General features: G+C 42.5%; 2 protein-coding genes across 4 annotated transcripts in view; both read left to right on the top strand.

Annotated features, from left to right (window-relative positions):
* Positions 1–15,967, top strand: part of eif2ak3 (eukaryotic translation initiation factor 2-alpha kinase 3) — a 51,298-nt gene extending 35,331 nt beyond the window's left edge. Inside the window, exons 8-18 of one of the 2 annotated variants that reach the window (XM_080413855.1) lie at positions 1,183–1,305; positions 1,663–1,880; positions 2,621–2,730; positions 6,144–6,266; positions 6,999–7,148; positions 7,631–8,264; positions 9,354–9,527; positions 10,079–10,252; positions 10,737–10,838; positions 11,196–11,258; positions 12,180–15,967. In XM_080413855.1, coding sequence (XP_080269981.1) covers positions 1,183–1,305; positions 1,663–1,880; positions 2,621–2,730; positions 6,144–6,266; positions 6,999–7,148; positions 7,631–8,264; positions 9,354–9,527; positions 10,079–10,252; positions 10,737–10,838; positions 11,196–11,258; positions 12,180–12,362 — 2,054 coding nt within the window. In that variant the 3' untranslated portion in view covers positions 12,363–15,967. Of the gene's footprint in view, positions 1–1,182; positions 1,306–1,662; positions 1,881–2,617; positions 2,731–6,143; positions 6,267–6,998; positions 7,149–7,630; positions 8,265–9,353; positions 9,528–10,078; positions 10,253–10,736; positions 10,839–11,195; positions 11,259–12,179 lie in introns of both variants that reach the window. The other variant, XM_080413854.1, reaches the window with a different exon arrangement.
* Positions 15,968–19,839: 3,872 nt separating this feature from the next.
* atrn (attractin) overlaps positions 19,840–22,107 on the top strand; it is a 162,872-nt gene continuing 160,604 nt past the window's right edge. For both annotated transcript variants that reach the window (XM_080413852.1, XM_080413851.1), the window contains exon 1: positions 19,840–20,331. In XM_080413852.1, coding sequence (XP_080269978.1) covers positions 20,054–20,331 — 278 coding nt within the window. In that variant the 5' untranslated portion in view covers positions 19,840–20,053. The remainder of the gene's footprint in view (positions 20,332–22,107) is intronic.

Genomic DNA, 22,107 nt, shown 5'->3' with positions numbered 1-22,107 from the left:
CACACAGCGGCAGTATTGGCATATATGCTGCTTAAGTCAGCTGTCATTGATCAGCGAGACCTCTTTTATCCCATTAAGACCTGGAACTGTGTCATTTTTAGATTTGAGCTAAAAAGCATTATTTTACACTTTGGGCTATTCAAAAATAGCAGATCTACAAGCTCACAGGTAGACAGTGTACTGACTGAGCCATTGGATAGCAATCAAGCTAACAAGCGCCATATGTCTGCGTCAAAGTGAGAACCACTTTCAGCAAAAACATTCACAGAAGAGCGCCGCTCATACAGTGGTGTAAAGTAACTAAGTACATGTACTCAGTTCTGTACTTAAGTTCAATTTCGCTTAGGTATTTGTACTTTAATGGAGCCCAGTTATCTGCCACTGCGCTCATTAACGCTTTGGTCGTCTCCTCGAGGCGAAAGAACACCTTCTATGAGACACATTAACCAGTCAATCTGGCTCCACCGCCGTCGTGTCATCGAGGCGAGAGACGGTCTTCTCAAAGCGGCAGAATGGGATACATCCTCAACGCTGAATACTTTCCCCTCTTTTACTTTATTTGTCTGTAAACAGCACAATACATGCACTCACCGTCGCCAATGCACAGCTATGGCTCCATAGTTATCCGTGCCAGGTTCAACAACAACGGTGGAGCGGGGAAAGTTAACGGTGTTATTGTCGTTAGCTCCAATGCTAGCAAGCAACCGCTAACTCCATTCACCGTCGCACTTTTTTTCCTTTTTTTTCCTTGTTCCTTTCCGACAGCCCCTATAAACGGGGTAACGTAATTCCATGGTAGCAGGCTACGCAGTCTCTGGAGGACGGACCGTAGTCCGTAGCCCCAACCGTGTTGGTTTACGAAACTTCACGCGCAGCTGCAAGTATCGACCTTACGCTCTGGAGGCGAAAAGATGAAAGAGGATGAACGCTGTGTGCCCCGCCCCTATATAGGTGGCGTGCGTGCACACAGGTCACGAGTGACTTTGTTGGTATTAATATTCGACCCATACGCGAGCGCGTGATGGATATCCAGGTGTTGAAAACACTGCCTCTGGCGGTCAGTAGGAATGAAGTAGAACTACTTTTTGTGCAACGCTGAAGTGTGCCACAGTCTGCCTCAACAGGAACATATCGCTGTATGTAATGATTGAGTCGTTCTTGTTTATCTTTGTTCTGATACAGACTCCCCTTCGCGCACACCGGTCTTGGTGGGTTCTGATGAGTTTGACAAGTGTCTGAACAATGACAAGTACTCCCATGACGAATACAGCAATGGAGCCTTGTCCATCCTGCAGTATCCCTATGGTAAAATCTGAATACAGAGTGTATAGTATGATAAGATTGACCTTGTTTCTCACATTGTTTCCCCTATAACGTTATGATGACCTGAAGCACATGCACCAGGGATACTTATAACATATTTACCCATCATCGGATCATGATTTTCCAGCCACAAATGTAATTGCCTCTCTCTTAATATAAATATTTAATATTAAACTGTAATGAGTGCCTCCATAGAAACTCCACTCCACAGATTTTGGACAGAAATATCCGAAATCTGACGTTGGTTATTGTGACACTCTCACTCACTGACTGATTTCACAGGCACTGTACAGGTAAGAAAACCTGACTGACTCGGTTCTTTGTCTCTCCACTCCACAGACAACGGTTACTATCAGTACAGCAGACATTATCGGGAGAAGCGGGACAGTGGTGTGAGCCTTATAAAGGGGAACAGTTCGGGGCGGGAGAAGAAGGACCCGGTTCTACTTCTACCCTGGTGGAAGGAAATCCTTGGCACCATTATCTTCTGCATCGCCGCCACTACCTACATTGTGCGCAAGTTCTTCCACCCAACCGCCCCAGTGACATATGCCAGGGTAAAGACACATTTGTTGAAGTAAACTTCCTACTTTACTGTGCTACAAAGACAAATGACAGGGTCACATTGTGTGTGTATGTTTAAGGGCCACAAGCCATGATTAGTGTGTAATTTTCATATAAAACAAGGCTGCTTTACACACTGTTTTTCTCAGTTTGACAATAGGAGTTTGAGAATGTTTCCAGCAATAAGCAACAGTGAGAGACTAGTTAAAAATACATACATATGTACTGTAAGCACTTGTTTCCTGACAACTGCAATGTGTTTATAATTATTGAATTGGTGCCAAGACAACTGTTTGGGTCATGCAAAGTGTCCATATCCATCTGTTTGTGCTTTTGATTATATAATCTTGTTGCTCCTCTTGAGAATATTCACATACTGTAACAGTAGTTGATGAAAGCACATTCATGTGCATTTTCTTTTGTGGAGGGATTTTTTTTTATTTTTTTTTATATATACAAATTTAAGAATTGATTTAACATTTTGATGGACTCCAGCCTATAAAACTGTGAAACACAAGGCGGGTTTTGGGCAACATTGACATCAATCATTCACAGAGTGGCTGCTTAGATTTGATAGATTTGATTTTGATTTTGATTTTGACTTTCCCTGTCCCATTTGTATTGCTTATGAATTAGCCTTTCAGCTATGTTCCTAAACACAGCACTGCTGAGCAATCGGTTTGTCACAAGTTTGAAATGGTTCTCCCCCCCGTCCCCCTGTCTACCATAGCAGCGGAAGGAGTCGGAGACACAGTGCCAGACAGACAGCAAGTTTGACCTTGAAGTTGTAGAATCCAAAGAGCCCGTCACCATGGAAACCCGCTCCAGTGAATACGTGTCCAGGTACAATCATTAGCATACTGTCACCTTAGTTTACACTGTGTTTCTGTTTAAGCATGGAGCCTCTACACGTAACAACATTACCTGGGAGAGTGTTACATCTCCAGCATGAAAGTCACACCTGAGCCTTGCGCTCATTTCGAGGTGTAGCTACAGAAACCGGTGCTGTTACCATGGTAACAGCTGGTCTTCCAGCCTGCCTGCAATAGGACAAAGTGTGGATGGGAGATGTGAGGAGCACTGATATGTGATTGGATAAGTCAGCGGCTAGCCATCAAATAATAAATGACCTTGGACCCCCTACGGGTCCCGGCCAGCTTTTCAACACCCTGCTGTGCCTACGTTAAGTTCAAGTTCAAAAAGCCTTGCTGTCCCAAATGGGAATATTGCTTTGCAGCAGGGATTTAAAAGAATACTGTATGTGTATTACTCATAAATTGATGGATCACATTTCTAAGCTCTCCAATTCTATATCTACTAGAGATGTGCGGATGGCCTCTCACGTCACCCGAATCCGCATGTACAAATTAATTATCCGCCCGTTATCCAACCGCAATAATTATATTATCCAATTTAAATATCCGCATCCGCACCGTATGTCAAAATATTATTATTTTCTGGTATTACCGTTAGTTTTAGTATTAGTTGTGCGATGCGATCGGTGCTGCTCTGTAGCAGCACCGGTTAAAAAAAATAAGAAAAAAGACGCACCGACATTCCATAGGCTAAATCAATGCATTTTGTGATCGCATCGCACAGAGGCTGCTCTACACACTCACACAGACACAAGCACGCAGAGATTTAGCTATTTTATGGATAGATATATTAGATGTCATTAATTTATTTACCGCAATATTTCACCCGCGGTTTATCCGATATTAATTAATAATTATATTTGATTGACCCGAATCCACCCAAACTGCGGTTAACTGCTAAAACCGTGATCCGTGCATCTCTAGTATCTACCCTTAACTGGCTTAGGCTCAAATCTTGCCAGTGTCACTGTCTGCCTTTCTTCCCTGTCTTCCTCCTAGCTTTCTAAACCATAAAGGAAAATGAATAAATAAAAACAACTACCTGCTTGGGTACACAGTACATTTATACAAACAGGATATACATGACATACATACTCAGAAGACACAAAAGTAACCATACATTTACATGCATACATTTCACATTTGCTGTTTATTCACAGCTTTGGCCATATATCGCACATAAACATAGACCAACTTTCCGTTGATGGCTTTATTTATTTTTAGATTTTGGTTTGTTTAAATTTGTTCCATAGTTGAATAACTTGGTCATTGTTGGCTTAACCTCGGATCTCAGGCTTGCTTTCTCTGAAAGAAAGTGAAAATAATAAGTGGATAGAAGAGGGCAGAACCTTTTGACAGTATTGGCAGGAGCCGTTCCATCAGGGAGCTTTCCTAGGTGTGCACATGAGTATCGCCCACATTAACCACTTAAACCCTATACACTTACTGTAGTTGAGTCCTCCAGGGTTCTACTGTATATTAGGCCGCCTCCTGTTTTTTTTCTACACTAAACATCTTCAGTGAAAATAGCCTATCTACAACCTCACTATGTGTCGCAATACACCGAGTTGTGAGCTTGTAGATCGGCTATTTTCGCTGAATGTTTGCCCCAGAGTAGGGTCACATGGTTAAACTAACTACTACTACAACATGGTGACCGCAGCAAGTAACGTTACGCCAACAAAAGCTATTGTATGTTGTTTGTTTATTGTGTACTTTCCTCAGGCAATGTTTTATCTTTCAATTTTGCTGATAGATATACATTTGTTTACACTGGCCAGAAAAACACAGACAGACTCTGTTCCTGTTACCACAAATTATAGTTTCTCCAGATCTCCATTTGGAGGCCACGCGAGAATAATTTTGGCTAAACAACATTTTGTGGTTAATAACTCATGGACATTTCAATTTACATTTATCTTTAATTGAGGGACTATCTTCGGCTAGACTTTAAATCAATCTGCGCTTTAACATTTTAGTATGTTTTGGAAAACGGTCAACTGTTATGTTAAGTGCAGGTAAATGCTTAGTAATAGTCAATGCCTTACATGCCATACTGCTGGTATGGTCCTTTAAAGTAAATTCACAAAGAAAAATGCACTACGGAGTGTTTGAGTGATATGGAGGGTGGCGATTCTATCTGTTGCACTTGAGCGGTTTTTGAATTCCATACTTCCGTAGAATGTCTTCTTTGTGGTAGCATGTGCCACCGTTAAAGGCGTCGCGTTACACAGCTGTCAGCACATTGCCGAGATGTTTTCCTATTGGACAATCCATGTTTACACAATCGGTCTTAATCCATTGGCGGTCGCTGACCTCGGTGCCCGATCGATGTAGTGTGTCGCATGTTTACATTCATGAGCTGAATAATGCCGTTAATCTGACCAAAATACAGACGTGGATGTGATTACCGGTATGCAGTCTTGAGAGGATAGGCGGGCTGCTTTTTTCCTCATCTGTCATCACAGGGATGTCAGCTATTTTTGATCTTCCCTAATATGACTGAGACATATGCACATACACCCTCTTCTCTTCTCTTCTCTTCTCTTACACGCACACGCACACACGAACACAGACACACACACCACCACCACATGTGTCCCTCCCTCCTCCCTTTTAAAACCAGTGTGACCACCAGTGCCAGTTGCTTGGTAGGAGAATCTTCATAAATAAACTCAGCAGCTGATCCCAGCATGAGTCAGGATCATTAGAAGGGAGCGGCAGATATCAGGACAGAAGCCATGCATCAGATGGTACCACACAGTTACCTAAAATAAGACCCTCAGCACCCCAGGGAGAGGGATGATTGGGATAGGGTGTGCAATTCCTCCATTGGATCTGATAGGCTGATTGGTATCTAACTTATTAAGCAGATTTGGGAGAACTGTGGCTGGGAAACTCTCCAAGCAACAGATGACAGATAGAGGGAAACACAGGGTCAGAAATGTGTTAAGGTGTGTGTGGCCAGTCTGGCCACACAATGCTCTGATGCTCCGATGTGATGAAAGTATGATCGCTGAATTGACTTTTTTAGGATCGGTTGAGATTCACAGCTGCTCAAAACATACATCGCTGTCATTCATTCATCATGTGGTATTGGTGGTATTGGTACTAGTGATCTAACTGAGCAGATATCCTTTACTTGTACATTCTCTGTGTCCCTGAAAGGACATTGTTACAGTCTGATGATTTTGATGTGAGTATGACTCACTGGAGGGCAGTTTAGCTATTGCTTACATAGGCGTTACTAGTACCACCGATGTACAGTAAGATGCCTGTACACACACAATCACACACACGCACGCACACGCACGCACACGCATGCACGTGTATGAATAGAGAGGACCTTTTGATGCTAACTGTGGCCGTGTCTCTCTCCAGGTACCTGACCGACTTTGAGCCAGTACAGTGTCTTGGCCGCGGAGGGTTCGGTGTGGTTTTTGAAGCCCGCAACAAAGTGGACGACTGCAACTATGCCATCAAGAGAATCCGCCTCCCGAACAGGTACGGCCCTCTCAGTGCTCATACTGTACACCAGCACCTTGATGACAATATGACATTTTACTAATTAAAACTTAAATCGAATGGGCAAAAATTTTGAAAGGGGACATTTTCAAGAAAAAAGTACAAAGTATGTCTTTCCTGCACACTTCACAGTTCTTTACAAGCAGCACAAGTATGAGAAACAAAACAAATCAATATTATCATGTCACTCTGGGGTTCCTGGTTCTTTTCAAGAACATTTCGTCCCATGTTAGCCAATTAAGTTAGCGCCACAAAACTGTCCACAACCTCTTAATTGGAAGCTTAGATATAACAGTGGGTCTGTGAACTGTGTTTGCCTACCCATTTTAATCATTGTGTCCAATGTTGGTCACAACGTTGAGCCCTGGGTGTAATAAAGCAGGGTACATAGTGTTTTTGGCTCAGGCAATTCCCTGGACGACTGCTGCTGAGGTGCCCTTAAACAAAGTGCTTAACCCCCCAGCTGTTCATTGGAGCGGCTCAGTGGCCAAACAGTAAAAGCCTGTGATGGCGTGCTGGGACACCTCCCAGGTGGGACTGGGAATGTGTGTAAATGTATGAATGTGGAGCTGGGCTGACAGAGAACATACACACTCAGCAAAATGAAGGCAGTGGAATTTTCTCCAAATTCAAACGGAAACGTATTTGCCATGAAAAGCCACATTTTAAAGTGAATTGAAAGTGAAGCTGCAATAAACTTTGTGTCATCAGGGAATTGGCCCGTGAGAAGGTCATGCGGGAGGTGAAGGCGCTGGCCAAGCTGGAGCACCCAGGGATCATTCGCTACTTCAACGCTTGGCAGGAGAGCCCTCCAGAGGGCTGGCAGGAAGAGATGGACCAAAGGTGGCTCAAAGATGCCAGGTTAGACCTAATGGTTGTTTTTAACCCAAGTTTTTTTTTCTTTTTTCATTCCAAATATCCATTGTGTCAAAATCAGGGAAGTGTTTTTACATGCTTGTTTTCAGGATGTCGTCATTCCTTGCCATACATTTCACAGATTTCTAATTTAATGTTTCCGTCTTATGCTTTTAAGTTAGTTTTATGTGAGCACTAGCTCACATTTTTTCAAAGTGCGGGCTGTGGCCCCCACTCTGCCTAGCCTTGCTTGCAAGGGCATTACATTGACAAGAGCATTTTGATAGACAAGTTACAAAATACTTTTTAGTCCTCTGCAACCCACCTTTGGTGAAAGACAGTGACAACACTGATGTAAGGAAATGCAATGGGTGACAAATAAAGTGCTCCGTTTCCAATATTTGATTCTGTCATTACACATGCTACAGCTCTAGCTTAGTGTTTTTTCAACAGAACAGTTACAGATTCCCTCATTTTCTCTGTTACAGCACCACCGACTGGCCAATGACGTTCCCTGAACACATGGAGGCGCTGTCGGTCAAGGTTCCCGTGTCCAGCAGCTCTGTCTCTCCAGTGTCCAGCCCTGAAGTCGGTGCAGGAGCAGGTGAAGGAGGACAGGAGGACGGACTGGAGGAGGACGCCTCCACCGTGGACGAGAGCCGGGGTCTGCTGTCCAGAGTCGCTGGCTTCAGCGAGGGGGACGGCAGCATCCTGTCCTTCCACCCTCTCCTGGGTCAGGACAGCCTGATGTCAGAACGGGACAGCCAGAGCCAGGCGGACCCGGAGGCCTCCGAGAGCCCAGACACCCCTCACTCTTTTGAGCTGTGTCCTCCTCGCGGAGGTCCCGCCGGCGACTGCACCTCCTCCTCCTTTGACATCGTGTTCGAAGACTCGGGCTGCGACCGCGATGTGGACGCAGAGGCGGAGGCAGAGGCAGAGACGGACTCTGTCTCGGGCGTAGTCATTCCCGGTGCGCTGATGGAGAAGGCCAGCTCTTCCTCCTTGCTGCGCACCAGAGGACAGGAAGTCGTCCTCTCCTCCTCTCCCCCACGGCCCACCTCCCTCACGCTGACCCTCCCTCCCCCCACCACACCAGCCCAGCGGACACAGCCTTCACCCAAGGTGGGTTTACTTGTTGGCATCGCTTAATTTTAGGGCAGAAACGATGAATCGACAAAATGAAGCGAGTTGTAGTTTAATATTTAGAATTTCAAGATCTGTATTCGCATTCAGATAAGTTGATTTTGTTACGGTATTTATTACCTTATTTTACTGTCATTAGGTTAATCACATAGATAAAGTTTAATTGATTAATGGACTAGTGCTGATGATAGTGGTATTGGAAGTTGTATGTTTTTTCAGACTTTTGCTGAAGTGAGGTTTGTTGCTGCTGTCATTGTTTTAATATTAAAAATGTTATGGCTCAGTAAAGAAAAGTCAGACAGCAAAACTCTGACCTGTTATCAAGTTACTGTATCTCACTGTAGGTGAGTCAGTACCAGTAAAACCTTAGAATCATTTTACCAGAGTTTAGGCAGCTGTTTTTATTCAGCACATTATATGCACAAACAAGCTAGCTGCTAGGCCTGCAACAGTCAATCTTGAATTAATAATTTAATAAAGTCCATATGGAGGAATTTATTCTGTCTGTGTACAATTATTATTAATAATTTCTAGGCTGGAGTACCTGTGATATAATGTCCAATTGAACATATACACCCACAATACACAGATATAAAAGATGTTGCTGTCGGGTGGAAACCTCATATGTCCAAAACTGTTACTTTTCAGAATTCTAATTCTAAAATAGCAAAAATAGCTCAAAAGGCATCGCATCGTACATCGGCTATTTTTTTTACTTTTGTGTGACACTTTAGTATGACGAAGTAGGGCAATAATTTACCCCCAAAAAGTTACATTATGGAGATAAGCGGTTTCTGCCCTACTGTTACTACTGTATATATTTGAAATGATTTCTATCAACTTGGTATCTAACTTAGAATATTTTATCTTGATTAATTGAAAAAATAAATTTCAGAATAATTTGAAAATTATAAATAGCAGCACAAGAGATAGACAACCAGCAGCGCTGGGGGTCCTGGTACACTATTAAAGACAATTTATTCTAAACAAAATGAGCATTTTATGACTTTTATACTGTGAATCGAAAATAAATAAATAATTTGTGTCTCCATCCTCTTTGTGTCTCAGGTATACCTATACATCCAGATGCAACTCTGTCGTAAGGAGAACCTGAAGGACTGGATGTCCCAGCGCTGTCTTCCTGAGCAGAGGGAACACAGCCAATGTCTGGACATCTTCCTGCAGATTGCCGAGGCTGTCGACTTCCTCCACAGCAAGGGACTCATGCACAGGGACCTCAAGGTGAGCACAGGGATACAACATACAACATATGATATTCACACCAGTGAGGGTATTCTGTTCTTACTGGATTGTATAGTGAAGAGATAGAGGAAGACGTAGGCAGAGAGGAGGGGGCAATTGTCTGCAAAGATCCTGGGTCCAACTTGTCTTGAACCCTGGACTCTGCAACTGTGTTTTCAATGCTCGGCCAGCGAGTCACCAGTACACCCTCTTTTTCTTCTTTTATTTTTTTAAGTGAGTGGGCAGTCAACGTGGTATCGGTTTGGCCAATATATCTGTATCGGCACTTAGCAGCCCATGTGTCCTGATTTTTTTTACCACTTTCATCCTAGTGTCCAATTTTAGGCATGTCGTAGTTGAACATTCTTAAGTTTGACAAAATATCGGTAATCGATCAGGCTCTATTCTCTTAGTATTAGGTGTTTTATTCAAAGCTGAGATGGAGACAGTGAATGGAAGACTAGGGTCCGTTCTGATCCTAAGCATTGATACGTCCGATGTTTCCACCACCTGACCATTACACATCACTCAACCTTTTGTCTATCCTTCAGCCATCCAACATCTTCTTCACCATGGACGACGTGGTGAAGGTGGGAGACTTCGGTCTGGTGACGGCCATGGACCAAGAGGAAGATGATGATGAGCCAGGAGCCCTGACACCCATGCCCATACTGACCCGACACACGGGACAAGTTGGCACCAAGCTGTACATGAGCCCAGAGCAGGTAAATTAACCACAAGAAACCCTATTCTGGGGCGAACATTCATCAAAAATAGCAGATTTAAAATCTAAGAATGCATCCAGTTGCGACGCGTTGTGAGCTTGTAGATCAGCTGTTTTCGGGTAATGGATGTCAGAATCGTAAAATCTAAGAATGCATCCAGTTGCGACGCGCTGTGAGCTTGTAGATCAGCTGTTTTCGGGTAATGGATGTCAGAATCGTAAAGTAAAAAATTAAGATGTAGAATTAACTGTTGATTTTACAATATTGTGCTTTTTAGTCTTTTGATATTAGCACTGTCCGAAGTGTGTTGCAGTGTTTCAAATGTTTTAAACTGATTCAGTTTTTAATATTTTTTATTATGATTCTTGAAATGTTGAAATAGGAGTAGTTTACTGCATTGGAGACTCAAAACCCAACAAAGAGATACAGTATGAACTACCAATGACTGTGAATAATATCTACATGTGTCATCGTATTCTTGCAGCTTTCTGGAAACTCGTATTCTCACAAAGTAGACATCTACTCTTTGGGTCTGATCCTGTTTGAGCTGCTCTGTCCATTCAGAACGCAAATGGAGAGAGTACGGGTAAGTGATCTGAGCAAACATAAAACATATTGTGCTGAATGTGTTTTTATTGTATTAGTTTTAATTAGATTATTGTTTTGTTCTTTAGTTTATTTTCATTAATATAGGCTGTAACTCTTGCTTGGAAAAGAGCCAAATCATTTGTATTATTGTAATTTTGAAATAGCCTACTGACCACTACATATACTGTATGTAATGGCCACTGCGTAATGTCAATTCACACGCAGACAGAAGCGCATGCAGCCATTGTTTTTTCATTCTGCGATTAGACCTGGCGCCTTTTGTCTCTAACAAAGAGGACTTGATTAATTATTGCCGTAGTTTCACTGAAAGTTGTTTACATCCCCTCCTCCACAGACGCTGACAGAGGTGAGAGCTTTGCAGTTCCCAGAGCTGTTTGCCAAAAACAACGTGCAGGAGGTGAGTGTGTCTTGATACTCTGCTCCCATCTAGTGGTTATAAGAGGAGTTGAATTTTTTTTTAAAGTAGATTTTGAGGCAATTGGTGAGAGTTGAACAAATAGGGTGATATCCAAAGCTGGGAATCTGAATGTTACAATATAATTTGTCACATATTGAAATATTACTTGTTATAATTATTATACAATGGCATAATTGATTGGATTACCTAAATATGAGAATGCAATCTTATGTCTTTGACTTACTTTTGGATTACTTTGTGTCAAAAATCCAAAGGATCAATGTAAAGCTAAATCAAGACTTCAATGCACACACTGAAGTTGAATCTTGTTATTATACAGTGAGCTGTTCCTCACTCATTATTTCAAGAAATGCTTAAATTTTGTGTGCGTAATCTAACCCTGAGAAGTCACTTTTAATCTTTCAACACGTTTCTGACTAACACGACTTGTTAACAGTTCCGCTACTTTCACACTACTTTCACAGAAGTATCTGTAATCCATTTACGATGTTTACCCATGTTTGTGTAATTGGATTAGTAAAATCCCATTTACATAATCTGTGATTCACCAACTGGAAATACCCTGCTCCCTATTTTGCGTGCGTGCGTGCGCACACGCACTTGAGCATGTCTTACACCAGTTTATACAGGTATTAATTCTGGGTGTGTTTGTCTGCATTTAAAGGAATTTATGTTTACAATTTTCCGGGAAATTTGTTATTTGTTAAGAGCTTTATGTGAGGTGAATTGGCTGAGTCATCACTTGACATTAATGACGTTAATGTCATGGCTTGGTCTGTGAGGAAATGTAATGTACTATTTAATCCTAAATGCATTTTCCCTTCTCTCCTCTGTGTGTGTGTGTGTGTGTGTGTGTGTGTGTGTGTGTGTGTGTGTGTGTGTGTGCGTGCGCATCTATAGCTGGGCATGATACGCAGCATGCTGTCACGGAGTCCCAGCGAACGTCCCGAGGCGGTTGACATTACAGAGACACCCCTCTTCCAGGAGCTGGAGCTGCCTTGCCGATTGGCCCTGAGGCAGCGATCTCGAACATACAGCGCTTCCTCCATGAACCGGCCCTCCCGTCAGTCCTCCACCACCTGAAGATAGCATGACGACGACACAATTATCCTCTTTACTTTTCCCACAACTCCCCCCCTATCCCTTCCAGCCTTACTGTATGACTGGTTACTGCCTAAGAGAGACAACTTCACCCCTTGCTGTTGCATGCCAGTAACCTACTGCCCAAAATGAAGATCTTCAAGTGTCAATAATGTATGTCTTGGTGACAGTGGTGTCCCAAGGTGTATTCCTGCACATGTGTTGTACTTGCTTGTCACACATACAGTACATATTGACACACCAGGACGTATATAGATTCAACCACCAAGATGCACAGAAACCTTGCTCAAAGACAGCCATTCCCTAATGCACCTACTTTTTAACCACTTAAGCCCTATATAGAGAAAATAGCCAATCCGCAAACTCACAATGTGTTGCGACGTTGTGTGAGATTGTAGAACTGCCATTTTTACTATTTCTTTGGAAATTTTGAAACATTTTTGCCGACTGCATAATGACATGCCCAAAGTAGGGACGCCAGGTTGAAAGTGGTTATCACATCAGTGTGGTGCCGGATTATGGATTCAGCCACACGATTATGCACAGTTAATGTCCTGCAAGTGAGAGTTGTAACCCGATGCTCACAATCAGTCCAGGGTCAACTAGTAGTTGCAAATAGTTCTTGGTGTTCGTTTTCGGTCTGTGTGGAGTGTGCTTAATAGTTGGGGTTTAATGATAAGTCTCCAGAACTTGCCAGTTGCAGAAAAGGTATACTAAATGAACATTCCTTCCCTGTGATGCTGTGAAGCTTTGTAGCGCTCACTGTAGTGTCCTGCGTGTCTAAGCCCACCAATGCTGTACTTCATGCAGTAGAAAAGAAACACTGAGAAATATTTACGAATGGCTATTAACCACAGCTCTCTGCCTCACGACACATCGCTTCCACCTGTCACTTGGCCAGTGTTCGCCCACTCACGCTACACCTCAGGTAACCAAACCAAGAGGACACTCCAAAGGGGCCTTGATAATGCTTTACCATTCTATCTACTGGTGACCAGTACAAATCACTGGTACAAGCACTAAGAGGTGTTTGCTAACACCCAAGTAACATGCTTGATTTGGAAGACCAAAAAAAATAACGACTACTTTGTTTTTCTTTTTTTATGAGAGGTCGACCACGTGTTGCCTAGAACAAAACTGTATGAGTACGGTCTGTTAGATATGATTTGCCTTCAGAACCTGGGGACTGGTGGTCTCAATTTTGAATGAATGCAGAGCCGCTTTTCTGGCTCCTGTCTTTTCTTGCATGTCTTTGTCAGGGCAACTCAGAGGAGGTGCGCGTGTTTGTAGATTTGTCCAAAAATAAGCCAGTACTTTTAAAACGCCAGTACTCGGGGCAAGTTTGTGTAAATTTTACACAGGAATCCTAAAACTTTGAGGTGCTCTATGAATTTTGCATCACCTCATTTTCGCTATTGTACATAAACGAAGGAAACAAAATACTTTCTCTATTTCTTTTTATTTGCTGAATCAAGGGTAAGTCTGATCGATCCTGTACATATGATGTACGCCACCATTGCTTTGTAAATGGCTTTATCATAAGGCTGCTGTAAGATAATGTGATATACTATAATGTGGGAAGAGGAACCAATGACAAGATGATAGCTGCATTTTACAGATAGCTGAATGTTGCCCTGTGACTCTCCGACCACAGGAGATGTGGTCACCTCTACACTTCTGGTAATTGTAGATTATTCTTCATGTTTGTTTTAACTTACTTCATCTACCAGATGGGTCGGGTTTGCCCTGCAATGAGTAACCAGGCAGGTGGCATTTTCCACCCTGGTTAAAACAGTGATTTCAACAAAGTTTAAACTCTTTGAAAATGTGCTCTTATGTGTCCTGAAGTGGCAACGTACTGACACCAGCCATCTGGTGGTCATTGGTGATAATACAAACTGTTTCCAAATACTGTTTGATCCAGGTCTTCGCCTAGAGCATGATACTAGCAAAAAAATAATAATCTTAATCAATTTAGTGGAGAGTTTTTCTTAACGGCACTACTTTTGGTTAAACAAGTTACCCATACCTGGACCTGACTTAGTCATGTGACCACTCTTTGTTTTATCCCCCGAGTTGTGTGTGGGGAGTTTTCTGAGAGTCACATGACTTATCTGTGTACACACACACACACACACACACACACACACACACACACACACACACACACACACTCTACTATTTGTAATGTACTGTAATGATTGTACTTTTATAAGGACATTTTGGATAATGGCAGTTTTTGAATTCTGCAGCTCTTTTTTTATTACTGTAAGGACTGTAAGGTATTGACTGTCACTTGTGCAGGAAGTCTAAGTCAAAATTCATCTGTCCAAAATTACCTAATTGTAGATGGTTCATTGTCAGCTGAATGATTACTTGCTCCCTCCGGATCAGCAAATGTCTCATCGCAGTTTAAGCAAACTGTATTTTTTCTTTTTCAATGCTAATTGTGTAATTAGTTATTACCCCACCCCCAACACACCACTCTCTCCATGTGTTTTTTGCAAAGTGTTTTCTTACACAATTATTGTTTATTGTGTACAGACTTTGTCTAAATCATTTTGAACGGGGAAAGACGAAGCTCTTGAACAAACTTGACATCACTTAGCACATACCTTAAATCATTGTTAAAGCTGCAATCCAGTACTTATTTTTAAACAAATAACACATTGTGTTAACCAATCTTTATGGTAGAGTATGTTCATACTTTATAACTAGCACATCTGCAGTGGTTCTCCCTGCTCCTCCATTGAGGACCCTGGTGTTGGGTAGGACACCTCATGGTTGACTAGTGGTACTGCCTGAAGCTCATAAGCGCAATACCTCCCTAATAAAGCAGGTATTTCCTCTTGATGAGAGGTAGACATTCTGTCTCTCATGCGGGAGACCCGGGTTTGAATCCCGGGGGTAGGGCACAGAAGTTATGGATTACAGCTTTAATTATTAAGGCTTACTACGACAACTTTATGGATTACAGTGTACTATCTGGGTTTAACCACTTAAACCCCTGTAGTCTTAGAAAACTGGACGTGAGTTTCAACTTTACTTTGACCACTTTTTCCGTTTACACCAAAACTCTTCACCAAAAATAGCTCAAGCTCACAATGCAAGATCACAATGCATTGTGAGCTTGTAGATCAGCTATTTGTGGATAATGTTCCACCCCAGAATATGGATGCTGGGGTTCAAGTGGTTAAGTTTATTTTTTATTTGTTTTTACTTTTGTTTCCACTGAGACCCATTGAAAAATCACTGTTAGGTCATGCATTGTTTAATTGTCTTCTTTCCACCCCTTTTCTTGGCTATCTAATCTATTCCCGGTCATAATTCTGTTTTAAGTTTAAGATTCCCAGTGTCAGATGCCTCTTGCTTGACATGTAGGTTTTGCGTGTTTCTTCACAGCATCCGTTCTCTGTCCATCATGAATTGTAAATATGTTTATTTGTTTTTATTTATGTTTCAATGCCGAGATCAATCCATTTTATGGGTTGGTGATATTAATGAATGCGCTTCATACAGTGGAGTGCGTTTGAAATATGATGACTTCTTACAAGTCTAAATTTAATAAACGCTCTAATATTTGTACACTCTTGTGTCCTTGGTGTGCAATTTGTGGATGTATGTTTTGTGGTCATTAACTCAATAGGGCAATAATGTTATCTGTGTGTGTGTGTGTGTGTGTGGTTCACAATGGACCCGATTCACTAAACTGGTCGTAAATATTGGTGTAAATAAAGTGACTAAAGGAGGGTGTAACCGACCAACCAAAGGGGTGTGTAAATCCCTGAAATGTGCAGATCACAGTTGTTCCTCATTTTTGCCTGAAGTTCAGAGGCGCGTTCATATGGAAGATCCTTTGCATTGCTCCACGCCCCCATTTAAGACTATGAAGCTCTTAACACTCAAAATATGGGTGTAAACAGTTTAGTGAATCGGGCCCAATCTCTTTAGGGACTCATTTTGTTGACACATCCTCAATCACAAAGACAATGAATAAATAATGTCTTGTAAAATAATCTGCATGTTTATCACATACGAGAGGGTAAATAAATGTGCCAATGTTTACTTAACAAATGTTTCGTAGAGCAGTCATGCAATTCAATGACATTTATAAATGTGTATAAATGGCTAGTCCCATTCCTTGATTCTGATTGGCTGGTTTCCGTTTAGTAGACGTGATATATGAGACTATAATCTACACCTTAGATCAGTGTATATCAATCCCAGGTGCGTGATTTCTTTCCACAGTGATCCAGTGTATCTGTAGCTGAACTAGGTAAGGGGATCGCTTGATTTCCTTACAAACCCCGGCTGTGCGGGGCTTCCAGGCTTGTAAAGACAGCAAGCGCCCCCTAATCCCTAGTCAGCTGTTCTGCTCGCCTTCACAATGTCTTGGTCCCTTTGCTTCTATGCTAGCGGTTTACACGTGAAGTTCACAGACATAGTAACTAAATCTGGCTTTACATATATTTTTTTTCTCCATAAAATATATCTTAGTTACCATGAGATTGACCTAAAAGTTAAGTTTTGTTTCTCTATGTGTTTGTTTGGGAACAGTTGACGTCGTCACACAGCCTGGCTATGTAAACACGCAGCACTAGTTTCTGTCACAAGGAAGTGGCTCTTCCTGGTGGCCCGGGAAGGGGAACTACTCTCTTGTCATACATTTTGCCATATAGTCCAGTACCTGGCCTGTAGGCCCGCTCACAATTTGATGTTGGGGGAATTTCTCACTTGAACTGAGTCAGTGGGTCCCTACAGGGACGCCGGCTTTTGTTTAAGTAAAACATTTTAGTACTTTTTCCACCACTGGTATTCAGTGCATTGCAGTGTGACTGTTAGTGCACACAGGATGAGGGAGTCGAGGGACACAGCATAGCGACCCTTCATTTCAATAAGGGCAGACGGCAGAGCCAAAACCTGCAGAACATGTTTAGCACAGCCATAGCCATGGTTCACACATGGTGCCGAGTCCCCCTGGTCTAAAGTTGTGTTCGATTTTTCGAGCCGCAATAGCCCCGCCCCCCCGCCGCGAGCCGTTTCTCTGTCTGGGCTATTGTTCTAGGTGTCAACGGCGCGTTAACACCTATCTGCGCCCGCTATAGTAATGGTAATGGTAGTGGTACTGTAAGTTTGAGCCTGACATCTGAGATTCATTCATTCATGACCAATTGAGCGTGGGGGCGCTAGCCCCGAAGCCCCCGCGTCATCGGCGCCCCTGGGTCCCTAGAAAAATCACAGAGGTGCTTGTCCGCCATAGTGGCACGAATGGCGCAATGGCCAAATCAAATATGGCCGCCATCGGCTATGATGAAAATCCATTTTTTTTGTTTTCGAGTGTATATTCACATGCAATACCTCCATATTGACTAATTGTGGTCTGTGGAATTAATTTCTGATATTATTATGACCATTTTGGGTGATTTTGACCGTGACAGCCAGGTCATGGTTAAGGTCATTTTGCTATTCCGAAGGCCTTGGCCATAACCTGGCCATTGTTAGTAAAAAACAGACCTGTGCAATAGGTCTAATCCAACTAATTCTGGCATTTATAATTCATTTCTTTTTCTTTTTGTTTTATATATTTTTTTATCCCACGATTTTGTAACCCTTATTTTTCTGCCATTTTTCGAAGTGATCCTGGGCACTACACTCCCCTCACCAGCATAGGGAGGCCAGGGCCGAGCTCATGCCTCCTTCAATGCATGAGAGCCAACTGACCTTCTTTTCACCTGACAGGGGGGAGTAGCGCGTGGAAGGAACACGTTATTCCAACCAGTTCCCTTCCCCTCCATCAAGCGCCCCGGCTGTCATGGGGGCTGCGTTATTATAATTCATTTCTGATAGTGTTTTGATCATTAAGGATCAATGTCATTATTCAATAACTAGATTACAACTTTTTTTCTTTACCGTCACTTTTGTTGTATTTTTTTCATAAACATTTGTTTTATCTATAATAAAAGACATATAACAATATAAAATATAACAATAACAGTATAAACACCCCGTTTAACTTTGACTTTAATTGGGTGTTGAAATTAGCAAATAAGACCATGTAGGAATAAAAGTGATATACAAATAAAATCATAACACAAAATCAACAATTTCACTCAAAGTGCACCACATGAGTGCTGAGTGATTCTGAGTGATTTTGATCATGTTAGTATCATAGTATCGTGGTCAGTATCATGTTAGTATCATGTTAGTATCATGGTCAGTATCATGGTCAGTATCATGGTCAGTATCATGTTAGTATCATGATCAGTATCATGATCAGTATCATGGTCAGTATCATGTCAGTATCATGTTAGCATCATGATCAGTATCATGACCAAGTGTCATGTTAGTATCATGGCATGCCATTTCACATGCCATGCCATACCACATGCCATGCTATATCACATGCCATGACATACCACATAGCATGTGGCAGAGCATGGCACAGCACATGATACTAACATGATACTGACCATGATACTAACTAACAAAATCACGCAGAATCACTCAGCACACATATGGTGCACTTTGAATGAAGTTTTTATTTGATTTTGTGTTATGGTTTTACTTGTACATCACTTTTATTCCTACATAGTCTAGGGGGGATGTTTATAATTGTTCTCATGTACATGTTTTTATAAATAAAACAAATGATTAAAACAAATACAAAAGTGACAGTAAAGAACAAAAATAAATTGAGTTATTGAAAAAGCAATGAGAAGTTGATCCTTGATAGTCAAAACAATATGAAAATTGAATTATACATTTCAGAATTAGTTTAATTAGACTTATTACACCTGTTTTTAGTCTTCCGAATAGCAACATGACCTTGACCATGACCTTTCAAGGTCACAATCACCCAAAATTGTCATATAGCAATATCAGAAATGAATTCCACAGACCACAATTAGTCGAAAAGGAGGCATTGCATGTGTATACACATTTTCATTATAGCCGATGGCATCCATATTTGATTTGGCCATTACGCCATTCGTGCCACTATGGCGGTCGGTGGACAACCACCTCTGTGATTGTTCATGTCTAGGGAGGAGGGACCCACTGCACTGACTCAGTTCAAGTGAGAATTTCCCCCAACACCAAATTGCGAACGGGTCAACAGGCCAGGTAGCCTACTGGACTAATATTTGTAACCATTTTAGAAAAGCAATAAACCATCATGTGAGGTCTCAGTTTACTTACCTGTAGTTCATAATGGCTGAGAGGATCCCAGGCTGACGTGTCATGCCTCACTACGCCTCTCAGCCATTATAAAATGCAAGGTAAACTGAGACCTCTTGTGGCTTATTGCTTTAATAATTACTTGCACATTAGTCATCTTATTTATCATTTCAATTACAGGTAGTCTTAATTTGAAGCGCCCCGCGCCTCGTCCACCAATCACTCCCCACTTCCGCTGTCGCAACGTCACGTCCGCATGTCAATATGCGGCTCGGTGCAGCGGTGGGAAGCAGAAGAACCACCGGCGCAAAGATGGAAACCAAGTAACCGATTAACCCAGTCACAACAAAGAGCCTTCACACGGCGTATCTCACAATCAGCGACAGCGTTTCACAGACAAGGCGGCGCACCGGGCCACACACCGCCAGATTAAACGGGAGCGACTGTCTGCCTGTAAGCAGCAGCAGCCATCTTTTATAGTAGAGAGGAGGGATAGAATGGACGGGGCGACGCGGCGGCGGGCCTCCTGCTCGGGCTTCGGCCGGAGCCTCACGAGCCGCGGTCTCACGGAGACTTTCCCCCGCGGCTCCTCGACGCTGAGCACCGTGCTCCTCCTGTCCGTGGTGTCGCTGCTCGCCGGGCTGCCCGCTCTCACCCAGGCGAAGGAATGCGACAAGGCGTGCATGAACGGCCAATGCAACGCCGCCACTGGCAGCTGCCTGTGCTTCCCAGGTTGGGTTGGGGACCAATGCCAGCACTGCGGAGGAAGATTCAGGTACAAAGCAACACGCACGTAGCATTCAGTGTAAAAAGGCTGCTTTGCATGATGCACTAAAAGCTTGTTCTGTGTCGGTGTAATCTGTGCCTGTCTAAATGAATGTCAATCCCTGGCTCATTCAGACTCTAGTCCAGATTGCACTGTCAGGGATGCAGACAGTGTTGCCATGTCCGCTTATTATAAGCGACTTTGGGCTTGTTTTTCTGTAAAGTTGCTTGTAAATATTGGTGGTTGCTTTTTGGGGGGGGCTTGTTTCTGGGCTACTTTCCTAAATGTTGTTTAAACCAGTCGTTCTTAAACATTTTCATGTCAAGGAGTCATGCACCGCCAAAATTAATATGCAGTCTCCACGCACTCCCATCTGAACAGATGTGTGCCCCCCCAATACAAGATGTGTGTATTTGAAATGTTTCAGAAATATTACAAATTTGTCTATTTTTCTCGATTTTTTTGTTATTGAAATAACTGATCTACAAGTTCACTGTGAGCTTGTAGATCAGCTATTTTCAAATAGTTTGGGCTTGTTCTCATGGACCCCGTTGCTTGTTTCTCTCGCAAAATCTGGCAACACTGGATGCAGAGCAGTGCACACTGCACAGCACACAACCTGAGGCACACATACGGTCCGTATTCCTATAATAAGTCGGCCACTCGGCCAGCACTGTGGTGGTTATTGACGTTAGTTTCAGTTCGATCCAAAACCACTGCATGGATGGACAGTGGTTCATGTAACGATGGGAGTTTACTCTGTGTGCCACATTTTGTGTCCTCATCACACAGGCAAATCAATCCGGCTCAACTTTACTTTGAGGTGACATGTTGCATTGTAATAGTCACAGTGTGTACGTTTTAAATGCACACACGCAGCACCAATTACTGCTGATGATCAGGTGAAGGTGACTGCCCTGAGGAGTGGAGTGTACGTATTGGTTCAGGATAAGGCTCTCTAAAAGGGGTTAGGCGAGGTTGTGTTTTAGCCTGCAAGCCAATGTTTATTCTGTTATCCCTCCGTCTGAAATGAATTCATTTTCAGTAAATTGGGTTACACAGCAAGGCCACATGCCTGACTGTATGGGCATATATATTCTTGAAGAGGACAAGTTTGCTGTGTCCTTGCTGACGGGGAGAATCAGAGATGCTTGTTGCTGCTCCTGTCAGAGAGACAGAGCTTGGATAGAAGACCAGCAGAAAGTCTTGCAGTGGGCTGGTTGTCAAGACAGTAGACAGGACTGTTTGTAGTAGTCCTTGCTCCTGGCTTGCAGGAGCACATTGGAATACTACTATACAGATACACTTCACTAGTCACTACTAGTATACAATCTTCAGGAAGCACGAGAGACTTTCAGCCTGCAAAGTGTTGTGACAACTGAATTACATTAAAAGTCCTCTCAAAATATGAGGGAGTTGAAAGGAAAGAAACATTCTCTATCATATCATCTAGTATAGGCTGCATACGTTTTTAACCATCAATTGGTTAAAACGCTATAATGGACCAGATTCCCAAGTGCTCTATACCTGTTTTTGCTCTACACTAAATATCTTTGTTGAAAATAGCCGATCTACAAGCTCACAGCACGTCGCAACTAACAGCATTCTGTCTTAGCAAGTGTCATATCTGAGGCCGTTGATGAAGTTTGATCAAGATTACTATGTGTATTGTGTTTTTCTATTCTTGTCACATTTCTCTATTAAGACACTAGTAGCCTCCAACATATACGTATATATATATTTCATCAGCTGTCTCGCTCTCGCATTCAGGTCAGACCATTACCT

This window comes from Gymnoscopelus braueri, assembly GCF_963280865.1.
Source record: "Gymnoscopelus braueri genome assembly, chromosome: 19".
Classification (NCBI taxonomy): domain Eukaryota; kingdom Metazoa; phylum Chordata; class Actinopteri; order Myctophiformes; family Myctophidae; genus Gymnoscopelus; species Gymnoscopelus braueri.
The sequence above is the reverse complement of the archived record's forward strand: the minus strand, read 5'-3'. Positions and strand labels throughout refer to the sequence as shown.